Consider the following 13,495-nt stretch of genomic DNA (forward strand, 5'->3'; position numbering starts at 1 on the left):
GGCAGCGTCAAAAACAGCGGTCCACACCCTTGGAACGAAGTCACCCCCTGCCTGAAAATTACATCCTTCCCTGACTGACCCGGTTAAGGGGAAAACTTGGGCTAGGAAATGTTTCCCTCTGGTTAAGGCCTGATGTTGAGTATTAAATCTGTTTGTGACTGTTAAAACAGACATCTGATAAAGTTTACTGAAGGATTACCCTTGTCTACGGCCATACCACCGTGAACGGGCCCGATCTCGTCTGATCTCGGAAGCTAAGCAGGGTCGGGCCTGCTTAGTACTCGGATGGGAGACTGCCTGGAAACACTGGGTGCTGTGAATTTAAAAAAAAATTAAAAAAAACAGGATTACCCTTAAGTAAAGGCGAGGTAGAAGTAGAAATTACCAGTAACAAAGGATGAGAAAGCAACAAGAGGCATCTTTCTTTCAACAGTATTGTAGTGAACCAGAAGCGTTCACAGGTGCTGGGAGATGATGGTGGGCGAACCACAGACAAGGCCTCTCCTTGTGGAAGTTAAACTCGTGGGAAGGATGACTTTAACCAGATCATCGTCATCATAAAATAGACATGTAAAATTATCAAATGTAGTGATTTCTTCTAAGGGGAAGAACTGGATCTTGTGAGAGCATTTGACAGGCAAAGGGATTGGAAGAGGAATCGAATCTGGAGGAAGTGACAGGGAAGGTTTCCAGGTAGAAGAAATCAAAGCCTGTTACCAGTGGCACGAGGAATCCTCTCTGGAAAAGCTACGTTCAAAATGCAGTGTTAAGAAATAATTTCTTGGGGGCTTTCCTGATAGAAACGTGCCATTGCCTTTTTCAGTGACAGGTGGCACTAGAATTCCATGAGAATGTTTTTTATTCATTCATTCAAAGAGCCAAAGAGCCAACTTGAGGAAAGTGGAGAGCTATGCAGATCCAGTTCTGCAGAGATCCCAGGTAATAATTCAGGCCTCAGCAACATTTTACTTCAGTATGTGTCATTGAGTATAGCCACTGCAGCTATTAAATCCAGGATAGTGTTAACAACGTGCTGTATGGTCTGACACCTTCCTGCCTGTCTGGACTCTCCCTCTTGCCCCACATCCCCCATTTCAAACACTCAGGATTGTTTCCTGTGTCTAATCTCAGGCCTGGCTGCCTTTGTCCTTGAAGTTTCTTCTTCCTGAGATACACTCTCCTTCACCGACACTTGGCTAATTATTTGTATCATTCAGGACCCACTTCAAGGATCCTTGCTGAAAATTCTTCTCCCAGTTGCCCAAGCAGAACTTCTTCCTCTTTGTCTTCAAGGCACTTTAAACATTCCCCAACTGTAACAGTGAGCCCATTGCATTGTGTTCCATGCCTAGTCTTAAAGCCCACGCACTGCAAACAGCCAGGGACACATTCATAAGAAAAATAATGGCAGTAAGTTGGGTTTACTGAACTTGCTGCAGCAAAGAAAGGTACCAGAGGATCTGTGAGGCTCCACAAAATGGGGGAGTCATGAGAGAGTCCTTGTGGGGCTTGGGGACTGGAGTTAGTCCATAGATAGTCTTGTAGGGGAACTGGACAGAATTCCTTGGGGAGCTACTGGAGGAACCAGTGGCTTTATCTCTGGGACATGTAAGCCCATTCGGAGTTACTGGAAGGTCAGCTCTTGGGCTTATGGTGAAGCACATACGTCTTATTATGAAGCATGTAGGTAGCTGGTGTTATGGAGGTCTGAACTGGATCATTGTGCTGCACTGCACGGGTTCAGTACAGTTTTTCTGTTTTTGACTCAGTGAAGCCCGCTTTGCTTGTTGTATTTGTTTCAGTTCTCAGGTCTCCCACTCCACCTTCCAACCCAGCTGCCAACCAGACTGACTTCATTTCTCATCGTGCTGAAACCAGTTGTTGGCAGAGGAATGGAACCACTGTGATTAGTTTGATGAGGTTTCTTGATCCATGTCAGCACCGCTGACATTTTGCACTAGGTAATTCTTTGTTGGGAAGTGGAGGCGGGCCCTCTCCTGTGCCCTGGTGTTTCAGCAGCATCCCTGGCCTCCCCCACTAGATGGCAGTAGCATCCCATCTAGTCATGATCATAAAAAACGTTGCCAGACTTGGACAAATATCCCCTAGGGAACAAAACAGCCCTTGGTTGAGAAGCATTAGGTTAGACCAACCAGAACCCACCCTGGCCCTGGGAATGGGGCCTGCTTCCATGATAACACTGACCCATGAGGCAGGTGTTTATCTCAACAAAAGCAGGCTCTGCCAGCGTGGAAGAAGAGGCATGTGATGCTGGCAGCCGTGTGATGCATGCCAACCCACATTGTGCCTCGCAGCTCAAACCAGAAGCAAACCCTACTTCTAGTCCAGTGCTTTTTCCCAGTCCCATGCTGCTTCCACTCCTTCCACAGAGATTTCCTGAAAGCCTGCCAGGTGCCAAGTGAGGTGACAAAACAAGGGTGAGATACAGGGAGCCAGCCTGCACAGGCCTTATCATCTGGGAGGGGAGAGAGGAAGCTTAACAATGACCACTATCATGCACTGCCCCAGAAAAGCTGCTGTGTGCCTGGGACTGCCAGAAGGAACAAGTGCCATCAGACGGGAGTGACCAGAAATGGCTTCTTGGAGGAAGGGACCTTGCACCAGGACTTAGATAAGTAAGATTATCATGAGTGGGTTGGATGGACAGAGAAGGACAAGAAAGAGGCTAAGAGGGAAGAGTGGGGTACCCAGGGATTGTTAAACAAGAGGGTGATGTTCAGGGATAGACATTAGGGTTACTGAGTGATAAGGAAGAATAGCCACAGATACATACTCCTGTACGTATCCACAAAAAAGAAAAATAAATGTTTTAAAAAAAGAAAGAATAGTCTGAAAAGAGCAAAGTAGGGCAGGAAGTAGGTGAGCCCCTTCTTGCCCGCAAGTCCAGGAGAGTGCAGAGGGCACCACTGACTCAGAAAAGGGCTGCAAGGGAAGTCATTCTGCCGTGGTGGGAAGCTCCAGTTTTAATTCAGGTGGGACAGTGAAGACAGTACAGTTAGGTAGTGTAGATTAGTTTGTTCATGGCAGGAAAAGCACCTTAGAGATCATACAGCTACAAGAAACAGACGCCCACCGAAACCAGCGTAGGATGAGGGAGGGATACATTGGAAGAGTCTACCTTTTGGATCTCAGGCTCAGGAAGTACTGCCAGGCCTCACAGGGACTGGAACGAAGACCTGGGAACACAGGGGCAGAGTCACCCTCTGCCTCCTGGTGCCTCACACTGTCCTGTCTCTGCACCCCTCGGCACTCACAAGGCACACCCTGCTGGGCTGGCCCCTTCTCTTTTGCCACCTCCCCTGGAGAGCTGGGAAAGATCAGCTGTTACTCCTCTAGCTCTTAAAGCTAAGGCAGCCACAGGCAGTATTTTGCCACAAGATAAAAACAGAAATCTGGGGATTCTTTTGACCTTTAGGAAAGTTTTTGCATTTCTGATTAAAGGGACACATGGGACTAGTGCTGCCCCTTCTTCTCCTGCCTGGAACCCAAGAGTTAAGCACAGAGCAGTAGCATCTTAACACCACAGGAAGATACCTTGATGTCTAAAAAACACAGCCAGGACAGAAGAGCCTAGGTCCTTAATGGTGCACCTGAGCTGTTCACCTCAGCCAGCACCTACCTGCCTCTGGGCTGCCTGTCACATGAAAGGAACAGTCCTTTATGCGTTGAGCAATTTGCACTGCCCCTCCGGGCCGACAGGCAGCATTTTCTGCCTGGACACGTGCATGGTAAACAAGCATCGCCTAAGCCCAGCTCTCCCTGGCTCTCCCATTTCAAGTATCCCACACCAACTAACTGGTCTCCTTCTCCAAGTCTGGATTCCTGGAGTGAGAATCTGAGGTTTCAACTTTGGTGAGGCTGATGATCCATGTTAGAAGACAGGACCCCATGGCCCATTGACCATTCAGTGGGAACAGCACAGCAGCCTCCCTGTTGAAGGGCAGGACAGGCTCACTGAATGTGTGGTCACCCTGTGAGAGGGAGGGGCAGAGGTGAGCACCGAAAAGAGGCTGGCCGGGAAAATTGCCCTAATTGCCCATGAAGAGGATTCTTAAGGTCGACCTAGACTTGGCAGGAAAAGCGCTCAAAGGAAAGGCGATCAGCAGTTACCTCCACCACGGGCATGGACATTCATATTTGTTATTGAAAAGTGAACCGCCAAGCCCTTCATTCCCTTTGGAATCTTAACACCGACATTTCATAATTGGCACAGAGCACTCATTAATCATGTTTCATTACACCCAGAAACTATCTCTTGAAAGTAACTACCGTTGACCCTTGAACATCGCAGGTTTGAACTACGCAGGTGCACTCATTGGAGAATGCTTTTTCAATAAAAGTTACACCGGCCTCCCCTTCCACCTCCTCCACCTCTTCTGCTGCTGCCACCCCGAGACAGCAAAAAACCCCCTCCCTCCTCCTCCCAGCCTACTCAACATGAAGACAATGAAGATGAAGACCCTCATGATGATCCACTTCCCCTCCACGAGTAGTAGAGATACTTTCCCTTCCTTATGACTTTTAATGGCGATTTTTCCCTATAGCTCCGTTTACTGTAAGAATACAGTGTATAATACATAGGACGTACACTATATGAGTTAATCCGCTATTCACAGTTTACTGTGAGAATACAGTGTATAATACATAGGACGTACACTATATAAGTTAATCCACTATTCACAGTTTACTGTGAGAATACAGTGTATAATACATAGGACGTACACTATATGAGTTAATCCACTATTCACAGTTTACTGTGAGAATACAGTGTATAATACATAGGACGTACACTACATGAGTTAATCCGCTATTCACAGTTTACTGTGAGAATACAGTGTATAATACATAGGACGTACACTATATGAGTTAATCCACTATTCACAGCTATCAGTAAGGCCTCCAGCCAACAGTAGGCTATTCGTAATTAAGTTTGGGGGAGTCAAATGTTATATGTGGATTTTCAGCCACACTAGAGTTTGGCACCCCCAACCACCACTTTGTTCAAGGGTCAACTGTAATCATTTCCATTTTCATGATGACTGTTCTGCTTTTTTTCTGTTGGTTGAAATAACATGCATGTTTGTAAGAGTTCAATGTTTCTTTGGTTCTCGGTAATGAAGAGATGTGTGGTTTGGGTGAGGTAATGTCCTTCTTTAGAAAAGAAATTGCCCAATGTGTTTGTTCATCCAGAAGGCTATGTGCAGAAGTTTGGATCTACAGTAACAGAGAGATTAGAAAACCCCAGATTACCCAACTGGTGGCTCTTACCAGAAAAGTTCCACTCTGTTTGAAAAGAAGTTGGAAATGTTAGTTCACAGCAGGTTTCCAAACTGAGGTGCTTACTGGTAACGTCCTAGGGTATGGCACACCCAGCTGTCTTCTGTCTTCTGCTTCTGGGTTTGTTTGGGGTAGGCTTCTTGCCCTCTGGCTTGTCACCTCTCTGGCCAGGGATGGCTCCCTGCGGTCCAGTTCCAGGGGCACTAACCAACAACTTTTCTTGTATCTGGAATGAAGACTGGCACAGGTGGGGGCCTCAGTTTAGCCATTAGCAACAGCCACCAGAACAGAACCAAGTACAAACTCAGGCACCCACAAGTGGAAAGGGTGGGGAGTGATGGCATTCCTCTAGCATGGCTGATAGGGAGCAAGTTGTTAGGGATGCTTTCGCTTTCCCATGGCCTTAATAGAGGGAGAAGAGCTAGCTGGACAGCTGAGCAAAAAGTGTGACCCTTCTCCCTACCCAGACAAAGAAACTGGGCCTGTCTTCTCTGTTTCTTCCCTTTCTGCCCTCCAGAGAGCAAGGTGGGTGAGGATACCCTGATTTCCTCGCTCTGATGCTTGTGAGCCAAAGCAGCAGGCAGGAGGGCTTTCGTGTGCCACGTAGGGCTTGCCCTCTTCATAGGTCTGCCCTATGCCTTCAGAGCAGTTCATTCCCCTCCCGCCCCCGGAGAACTCCAGAGCCTGAGCTGGCACCTCCATCCCCTGCCTTTCTCCACCAGGCAGACCAGAGCTCCGTCCTTCCCACTCATCGTCTAGGTAAGTGTGACACCTGTCCACTCTTCATTCTACAGATATCACTGGGCACTGGCCTGTGCCGGGCACTGCTGTAGGCACTGGGATTAATTGGTGTTACTCGCCTTGTTTATCGGTATCTGACTGCAGACCCTCACTCACTCCAGTAAGTGCCACAGAGCTCCCAAGTCTTTATAGGGAAGCAAACCTGGAACACAAGTCACTTATGAACTCACAGGAGGAAGGTCTCTTGAACTCAGTAACTGACTTTAAGCATTTGCCTTTTCTCAGGGGCCCAGTTTCTTGCTCTGCCCTGTTTACATGCACACACCAGAGAGGCAAACCTAAGGAGATGAGCACCTTCTTCTTCCCTTCCCACGGCTCAGATCCTGCTTCTCCGGTTTCCTTCCTTCAAGTCCCTGTGCCAAGAGGCCATGGCAGTGTTGAGCTCCATAATGAAAGTGTGGGCACCCTCACAATGGCAGCGACTGGACTCAGAGGCATTCCATGGAGGGGGGAAGAGCTGCGTATGCTAGGCAGCAGAGGCAAAGGCTTCGACTGGGCCTCATGCATTGTGGCTGTGCTTGATTGTGTCACCCCAGAAGGGCTGAACTTTAAGACAGTGGCTCTCAACTTTGGTTGCATGTTGGAATCATCTGCAAAGATACCTGCATCCCACCCCAGAAATTCTGGTGTCCCTGGTCTGGGGTATGGCTTATGCATTGGGAGTTTTAAAATACTCTTAGAAGCTAAATTTGAAATAGACTAGCACTTTAAAAGCAAACAGAAAATAAAGAAATACATACAGCATTCCAGTTTGGGGAACCTGAGTCCCGTGTCTCTAAGACTGGAGACCTTCAAGAATAACTGCCTCCACCACTTTGCACTGGGGGCCAAGGGACTGCCCGCCTGCAGGAGACACCTGAGAGGCAGCTCTGGGCTGGGAGGCAGCTGCAGGGAGGCAGGTGAGATGCTGAGGAAACACCCCTCCTTCGCCTGGGCTGGAACTCTGCCAAACTTCAGAGCACTTGAAGTCATAGGAGAACATGCTATCTGACCACAGTGCAAATAAGCTAAACACCAATAACAAAAACTAGAAAACAACAAAAACTAAATGTTTAGAAATTTTAGAAATAGGCCAGGTGTGATGGCTCACACTTGTAATCTCAACACCTGAGGCAGGTAGATCACCTGAGGGCAGGAGTTCGAGACTACCCTGGCCAACATGGTGAAACCTCGTCTCTACTAAAAATACAAAAATTAGATGGGTGTGGTGGCATGCACCTGTATTCCCAGCTACTCAGGGGGCTGACGGAGGAGAATTGCTTGAACCCAGGAGGTGGAGGTTTCATTGAGCCAAGATCGTGCCACTACACTGGAGACTGGGTGACAGAGCGAGATTCCATCTCAAAAGAAAAAGAAATTTTAGAAATACATATTTTTCTAAACAATCCATGATGAAAAGAAGTCACAATGTCAAGTAGAAAAGCCAGAACTGCACTCCCAAAAGGGCAGATGCCTCCGCAGACCTGGCCCTCCCACAGGATAGCTGGGAGTAGGTTGGATAGCCAGCCTGTTTGCTCTGCAGAAACTTCTTTGTGGAATAGCAGAAGGGTATTGAAGTGATGCCAAGTAAACACAGAACAGGAATCCTAGAAGCTAGAGAAGGAGGAAGCCTTGCCCAGAAGCCCTGGAGCAGCTCTGTTTGTTAATTATTTTTGTAGTAACCAAGGGAACATTGGTGAGCACCCTACAGAGTAACCACAAGTCAGCGTCAAAGTAGGCAAGTAGCTGGCCGGCAGTTTTTCACAGTGTCTTTGCATTTCTTCCCAAATTTGCAGTTTGAGGAAGGCAGCTTGCCCTGGGAACTCTGCTGGTAGGGCATCATGCAGCACGGTCCAGAATCCCTTTCTTTCTTTGTCACACCCTCTGTACAATATAAAGTAGGAAAATTGTATTTATTTGTATTCATTTGCTGCTATAACTAAATATTATAGGCTGGGTGGCTTAAACCACAGAAATTTGTTTCTGTGGAGGCCAGGAAGTATAAGATCAAGGGGCTGGCAGATGGGTGTCTGGGGAGGGCCCTCTTGCTGCTGTGCAGATGGGTGTCTGGGGAGGGTCCTCTTGCTGGTGTGCAGATGGGTGTCTGGGAAGGGCCCTCTTGCTGGTGTGCGGATGGGTGTCTGGGAAGGGCCCTCTTGCTGGTGTGCAGATGACCATCTTCACTGTCCTCACCTGGAGGAGGAGAGCAGAGAGAGAGGAAGCAAGCTCTCTTCTGTCATTTATAAGGGCACTAGCTCCATTTATAACAGCTCCACTCTCATGGCCTAATCACCTCGGAAAAGCCTCATTTCCTAACACCATCTCCTTGTGGATTAGGATTTCAACATATGAATTTGGGGGGGGAAGGGGTGCAAACACTTAGACCACACAAGATTTGTTTCTACCTGTTTGACACCATAGAAAAAAACCAATCAGTATTCACGGCCCCAGAAATGATATACTTGTTTGGTTTAATCCTGTTATGTAGCAAAATTCCCCAACAATGAAAAAAGGGAAAGTTATGTAACTCAAGAGTAGAGGTCACTAAACCTCACACTGGCACACCCCCCTTGAAAAAAAATCACAAGTCTCCAGGAAAGCTTCTTCTTGACCTGGATTCAGGCTTCTTCTTTCCCCTGTTCAAGATACCAATTAGTAGAGCTACACGAAGTTCAGCAGGAAGATACCTTAAAAAAAATAAAGCACCGCCAGTATTCCTCCAAAGCTCTCCCAGGAAGGGGCAGCACATCTGGCTGAGCACGGAGGGCAAGAGTGCAGGTTCTGGAGTCGGACAAGCTCCGTCCAAGTCCCAGCTCTGCCACTCCCCACCTCTTCTGCCAAGTGGGAAGAATAGTGTCTATGTCAGAAGGCAACGTCAGGGTACGATGGGGTCATGGAATCTGGAACCTGCCACGGGGCGTTTCTTGTGTGCAGTGCTGCATAAATGTGGGTCTCTGCCATTGTTCTCTGGCATTGGGTGTTGTGGGTGGGGTGCGTGTGAATGCGCTCTGTACGCACCCCCACACCTCGAGCCAGCCTCACCACGTTCCACAGCTGCGTCTCCATCCTTCAGCTGGGCAGAGGAAATGGGGGCAGGGGATTCACGGTGCCTTTTCAGCACCGTGGGCTGGCAGCTGTGGGTGGGCGGGGTGCACGCATGCCCAGTGGCAGCACGTGATCTACCTTCAGACAAACGTGTGCAGTCAGCTCATAAACGCTAGCCATGATTTCATGTTGATATTTAATGTTTAAGAGACACATTTCCCTTTGGGAATTAATCATTTCCCTTTGAGCATGACAACTTTTGTTGTAGCCGCTTTAAGTGGAAATCACTCTTCGAAGGTACTGCACACGGCTGCCTGCTGTATCTGGACGTCATTTGCCTTCATGACTGGTCACTACACACGTCATCTGTCAGCCTGGCCTGTGGCCATCTTTGAGCCCCAGTCTGGGGGTTCCTGTGTCCCGCTGTCAGCTCTCAGACGCCTCAGCCCTGCGGCCACTGCTCTTCTCTTGGTGGCACTGTGGGGTCTCTGTCAGGACGTTTCAGTTATGATAGAAAACTGAGAAGGAGAAGTGCAGTCCAGGGGCCGCACAGGGCTTGGTGGTGGGACTGGCCTCAGCGGGTTCCCCCGGGCTCCACTGCTTCTGTGCCGTTCTGTTCTCAGACCAGGCCTCCCTGAAGTGACCACCTCCTGTCTTGCCCAGCAGGTGGAGGGCAGCAGTCCCTTTTCCAAAGGTGTCATGTTCCTCAGAGTCCATAACAGCGCCCTCTGGCCAGGCCTATACCTGTCATTTAGGCTGGGGACTGTGATGCTGGGAAGGACCATCACAAAGCCACCCTTGCAGCTGGAGAGGATGGTTCCCAAGAGAAATGAGGATGGCCCTCCCAGGAGAGGCAGGGCAGGACAGTCTGGCTTGTTGGGATGCACCATCTGGCCCATTCACAGTGTGCTGGCCCTGGGAAGCACGTGGCCACACACCCTCCTGCTGAGGGGGCCAATCTCACCTCACTACCCCCATGCAGAGGGCTGCCCTTCATGCATTCAGAGTCCACCTCAGATAGGCACCTGGGCCCCCAGGCTCCCCATCCCCGTCCCTGTGCCCATCCGAGTCAGGGGTACAGGAAGACATAGTCCCTGAGGATAGCCCTTCCCAGCTCCTACTCTGGAGACCGCAGCTGGCCCAGGCCTTGCAGGAGCAGACCCAGGCCACTGAGATTCTGCCTCTGTGGCACCGATTCAGTGTGTCCTGCTGAAGGACTGGCCCACCATAGCACAGGGATGACCCAGGTACCAGGCCGTGCTCCTCAGGCATGCCGCCCAGAGCCGGTCGGCCTCCTCGCTGTTGCCTGTGCTCTAGCCCAGTGCCATCTGCAAACCTCCAAGTGTTGGTGGCAGTGCTCCTATTTGACCTGCTGCGTGTGGCCTGTGGGCACTTGAAATGCGGCCACTGCAGCCTGGGAACTGAATTTCTATTCTGTTTAAGTTACAGCTAAATGGCCACATGTGGCTGATACATCGGCACAGTCAGCCATCCTCGGTAAGGCAGGTGAGCTCACCGAGGAGTAGTCAGGGCCGCGATGTGAACCCCCCAGGAGAAAAGGCCCCTTCCAATTTTGTCGGTAGAATTACATTCAGGAAAATTGTTTTTTTAAAAAAGAGTAGCATTATTGGACCAAAAAAACCACACACACCACAAACAGAAAATGAACAAAATAAAGCTTTATTTGAACTCCCGCCCCTATAGATCATTCAAAGGCCTGGGACCACATCCAGGCTCCTCTCAGCAACACGGAAAGCTAAGCCATTTCACAAACACACAGCCATACCCGCAACTACAAACCCCCACACCCAGGGCACAGCTCTTTGTTGCTAAGCCTGTGACAAAAGACCACCACTGAGGATTTGTGTGTGCTGCAGCCAATGCCCCCTCCTGGGCATCATGGGCGCACTCACCCAAGAGACCAGCACAGCCACGGCCAACTGGGTACTCAGTAGCACACCCCCGAACACCAGCACTGCCACAGGCCCTGAGGGGTAGACTGTGGGGCAAAGAGGACAAACTCTCCCTGCCCTAAGGGACCCGGCTCACTGGGCCTCCTTCCCCTGCCAAGCACCAGCCCCTGCATGCCTCGCTGGGAGGTAAGCACCCACTAGCCTTGTGATTTCCATTATCTTGCTAATGGTGGCAGCACCTAAGGCACATTAAAACAGAGAGAGGCTGGATCCACACCTCCAAGTCTCATCATGGGACTTCAGTGGTTCTCACGGCCCCAGCCACAGAGTGAAGGTCAGGCAGCATTTGCCAGGACCTGGCTCTAACCAAATTGGTGCTCTAACAAGTCACCTGAGTTTCCAGTAGCTTCCCTGAACAGCCCACCCATTTGGAGCGTGTTGCCTCTCCTACCAGCAGGAATCTGGGGACAGAAAAATCTTTCTGGATTACAGCATGGAGAAACAGAACATGACTGGAGCAGGTTTAGAACTAAAGTGGGAACATTCACCCCGTCGCTTAGGAGTTCATTCCATTATACACAACCAAGCACAGGAGAAACACTCACCAGGAAAGGAAACTGGAGGCTTGGAAGTTCTCGGGGAGCTGTTTAGACCGAGGTACAAACATCTGCAATTCACACTTCCAAATACACTAACAATAATTAAAAGTGCGGCCTCCGATCCTCACGTTTCCCCACCAGTAGAGGCAAAAAGGAGATTTTCGTAACTATGTGTTAAAAAGAACATGCTCAAGTAAATTCACATACTACATGTGAGTGCTGCACGCTGTTCTTCCACAACATAAGAGTATAAAAATAAAATTTCTGCCCTTTGTATCTAGAAACATCTGGAGAAAACACGGTTGCTCCTAGCTCTGTGTTTTCTGGGCAGCCGTGCTATCCCAGGGCCTCACCTTCCTGTGCTGACTCAAGAGGGCAGGGAAATGGAGATGGCAACACCTTTTCATTCCAGGAAACCAAACTCGGGATGGCAGAACCAGCCCTAGCCAAGTCAACAGCCTCTCCATGGGTGACACTCCTGGGACTTCCAACGGACGGGAGAAAGGGATCTTAGCCCAGCTTCCCATGAGGGTGGTATGGGTCATGTGTGGGGTGGGGACTGCTTCTGGGACTTAGGAAGACACCAACCATCAGGGGTACCTTCTGGGCAGGACAAGCCAGGGCTTGGGAGCTCGCCCCATCCCAAGAGCCCCACAAGGCGCCAGCTCACTTGGCGGCAGCCTGCTTGTCCTTATACTTCTGGTAGGCACGCAGGATCTCCATGATGACGCTGGGATCCTCCAGTGTGCTAGTGTCCCCCAGATCATGGACCTCCCCAGTGATGATCTTCCTCAGGAGTCGCCGCATGACCTTTCCAGACCTGGTTTTTGGAAGACGTCTCACCACCTGGCAAGGAATGGGCACAGTGTTAGAGCATGGATGGTGCCCAGCCCCTGTGCCAGTGTGGACTGCACTGAGATCAGAAGGGCTCTGCTCAGGGGGACACCCTCCCAGGGATCCACAATGGATGTCTAAGGCTCCACCCCAGAGAATGGCAAGGCCCAGGGTCTCGGCTTTACCCTCCTACTACATGGACCTAAGCTGAAACCCACCCATCCAACACCCTCCACCAGGCAAGGTCCACCCAGGCCGGGTTCACCCCACACTGCCGCCTGTCTGTCCTGCCACTGTGCCACATGCAGGCGCCCAGGTGGCAACAGGTCCAGGCACCTCATCTCCATTCCCTGGCCTGGGACTTAGCAGGTTTTGTCTTATATAAGAGGTGAGAACTACTTAAGAGAAAAGTTTTGTCTTAAAAAGCTAATGTGGAGCATTTTCAAACAACTATGGCCCATTCACTGCAAATGGCAATACATTAAGAGTTGTGTTTGGGATCTTCGACAGCGACGCCGTCTTTTGAAATAGTTCAGTTCACTTAGGGCAAGTCCAGGTCTCCTGAAACACTGGTCACTGGGCCAAAAGTGTTAACTCTCGTAATACCAAATGGAGCTGGGCCCTGCTGCCTCCAAGGACCACCAAGCCCGGAGTCGCTGCAGGCAATGTTCATAAACGAGGGAATTAAAAGCCAAGGGCTGAAGAGGCAGCCCAATCCTCCACCGACTCTGACGCCCTTGGGTAGGGGTCTGCTATTTCCCTCACTGGCACCAGGAAAAGTGATCGGAAATCACACCAGGGCTGGAGAACCCTGGGGCTGTCCCCATGCCTCTAATGAAAACCCCTCAGGTTCTTCACCAGCAGCCCTGTTTCTATGACTAGCCTGCACATGCCAACATATGAGAGCCAAAGCCTGCCTAGGCGACCTCCCGGACAGGAGAGCTGGGTGAGCGTGGAAGCCTGTCTGGGCGACCTCCCCGACAGGTGAGCTGGGTGAGCGTGGAAGCCTGCCTGGGCGACCTCCCG

The 13,495-nt window shown here is 50.1% G+C and overlaps 1 protein-coding gene and 1 pseudogene across 1 annotated transcript in view; one reads left to right on the top strand and one right to left on the bottom strand.

Moving 5' to 3' along the window:
- Positions 1 to 203: 203 nt before the first annotated feature.
- Positions 204 to 322, top strand: LOC116530234 (annotated as a pseudogene).
- A 10,461-nt stretch (positions 323 to 10,783) lies between these two features.
- ACSS1 (acyl-CoA synthetase short chain family member 1) overlaps positions 10,784 to 13,495 on the bottom strand; it is a 49,024-nt gene continuing 46,312 nt past the window's right edge. Inside the window, exon 14 of the mRNA XM_032248171.1 lies at positions 10,784 to 12,481. Coding sequence (XP_032104062.1) covers positions 12,302 to 12,481 — 180 coding nt within the window. The 3' untranslated portion in view covers positions 10,784 to 12,301. The remainder of the gene's footprint in view (positions 12,482 to 13,495) is intronic.

The sequence above is a fragment of the Sapajus apella genome, unplaced genomic scaffold (genome assembly GCF_009761245.1).
Source record: "Sapajus apella isolate SASKATOON/1434 unplaced genomic scaffold, GSC_monkey_1.0 scaffold65, whole genome shotgun sequence".
Taxonomy (NCBI): Eukaryota; Metazoa; Chordata; class Mammalia; order Primates; family Cebidae; genus Sapajus; species Sapajus apella.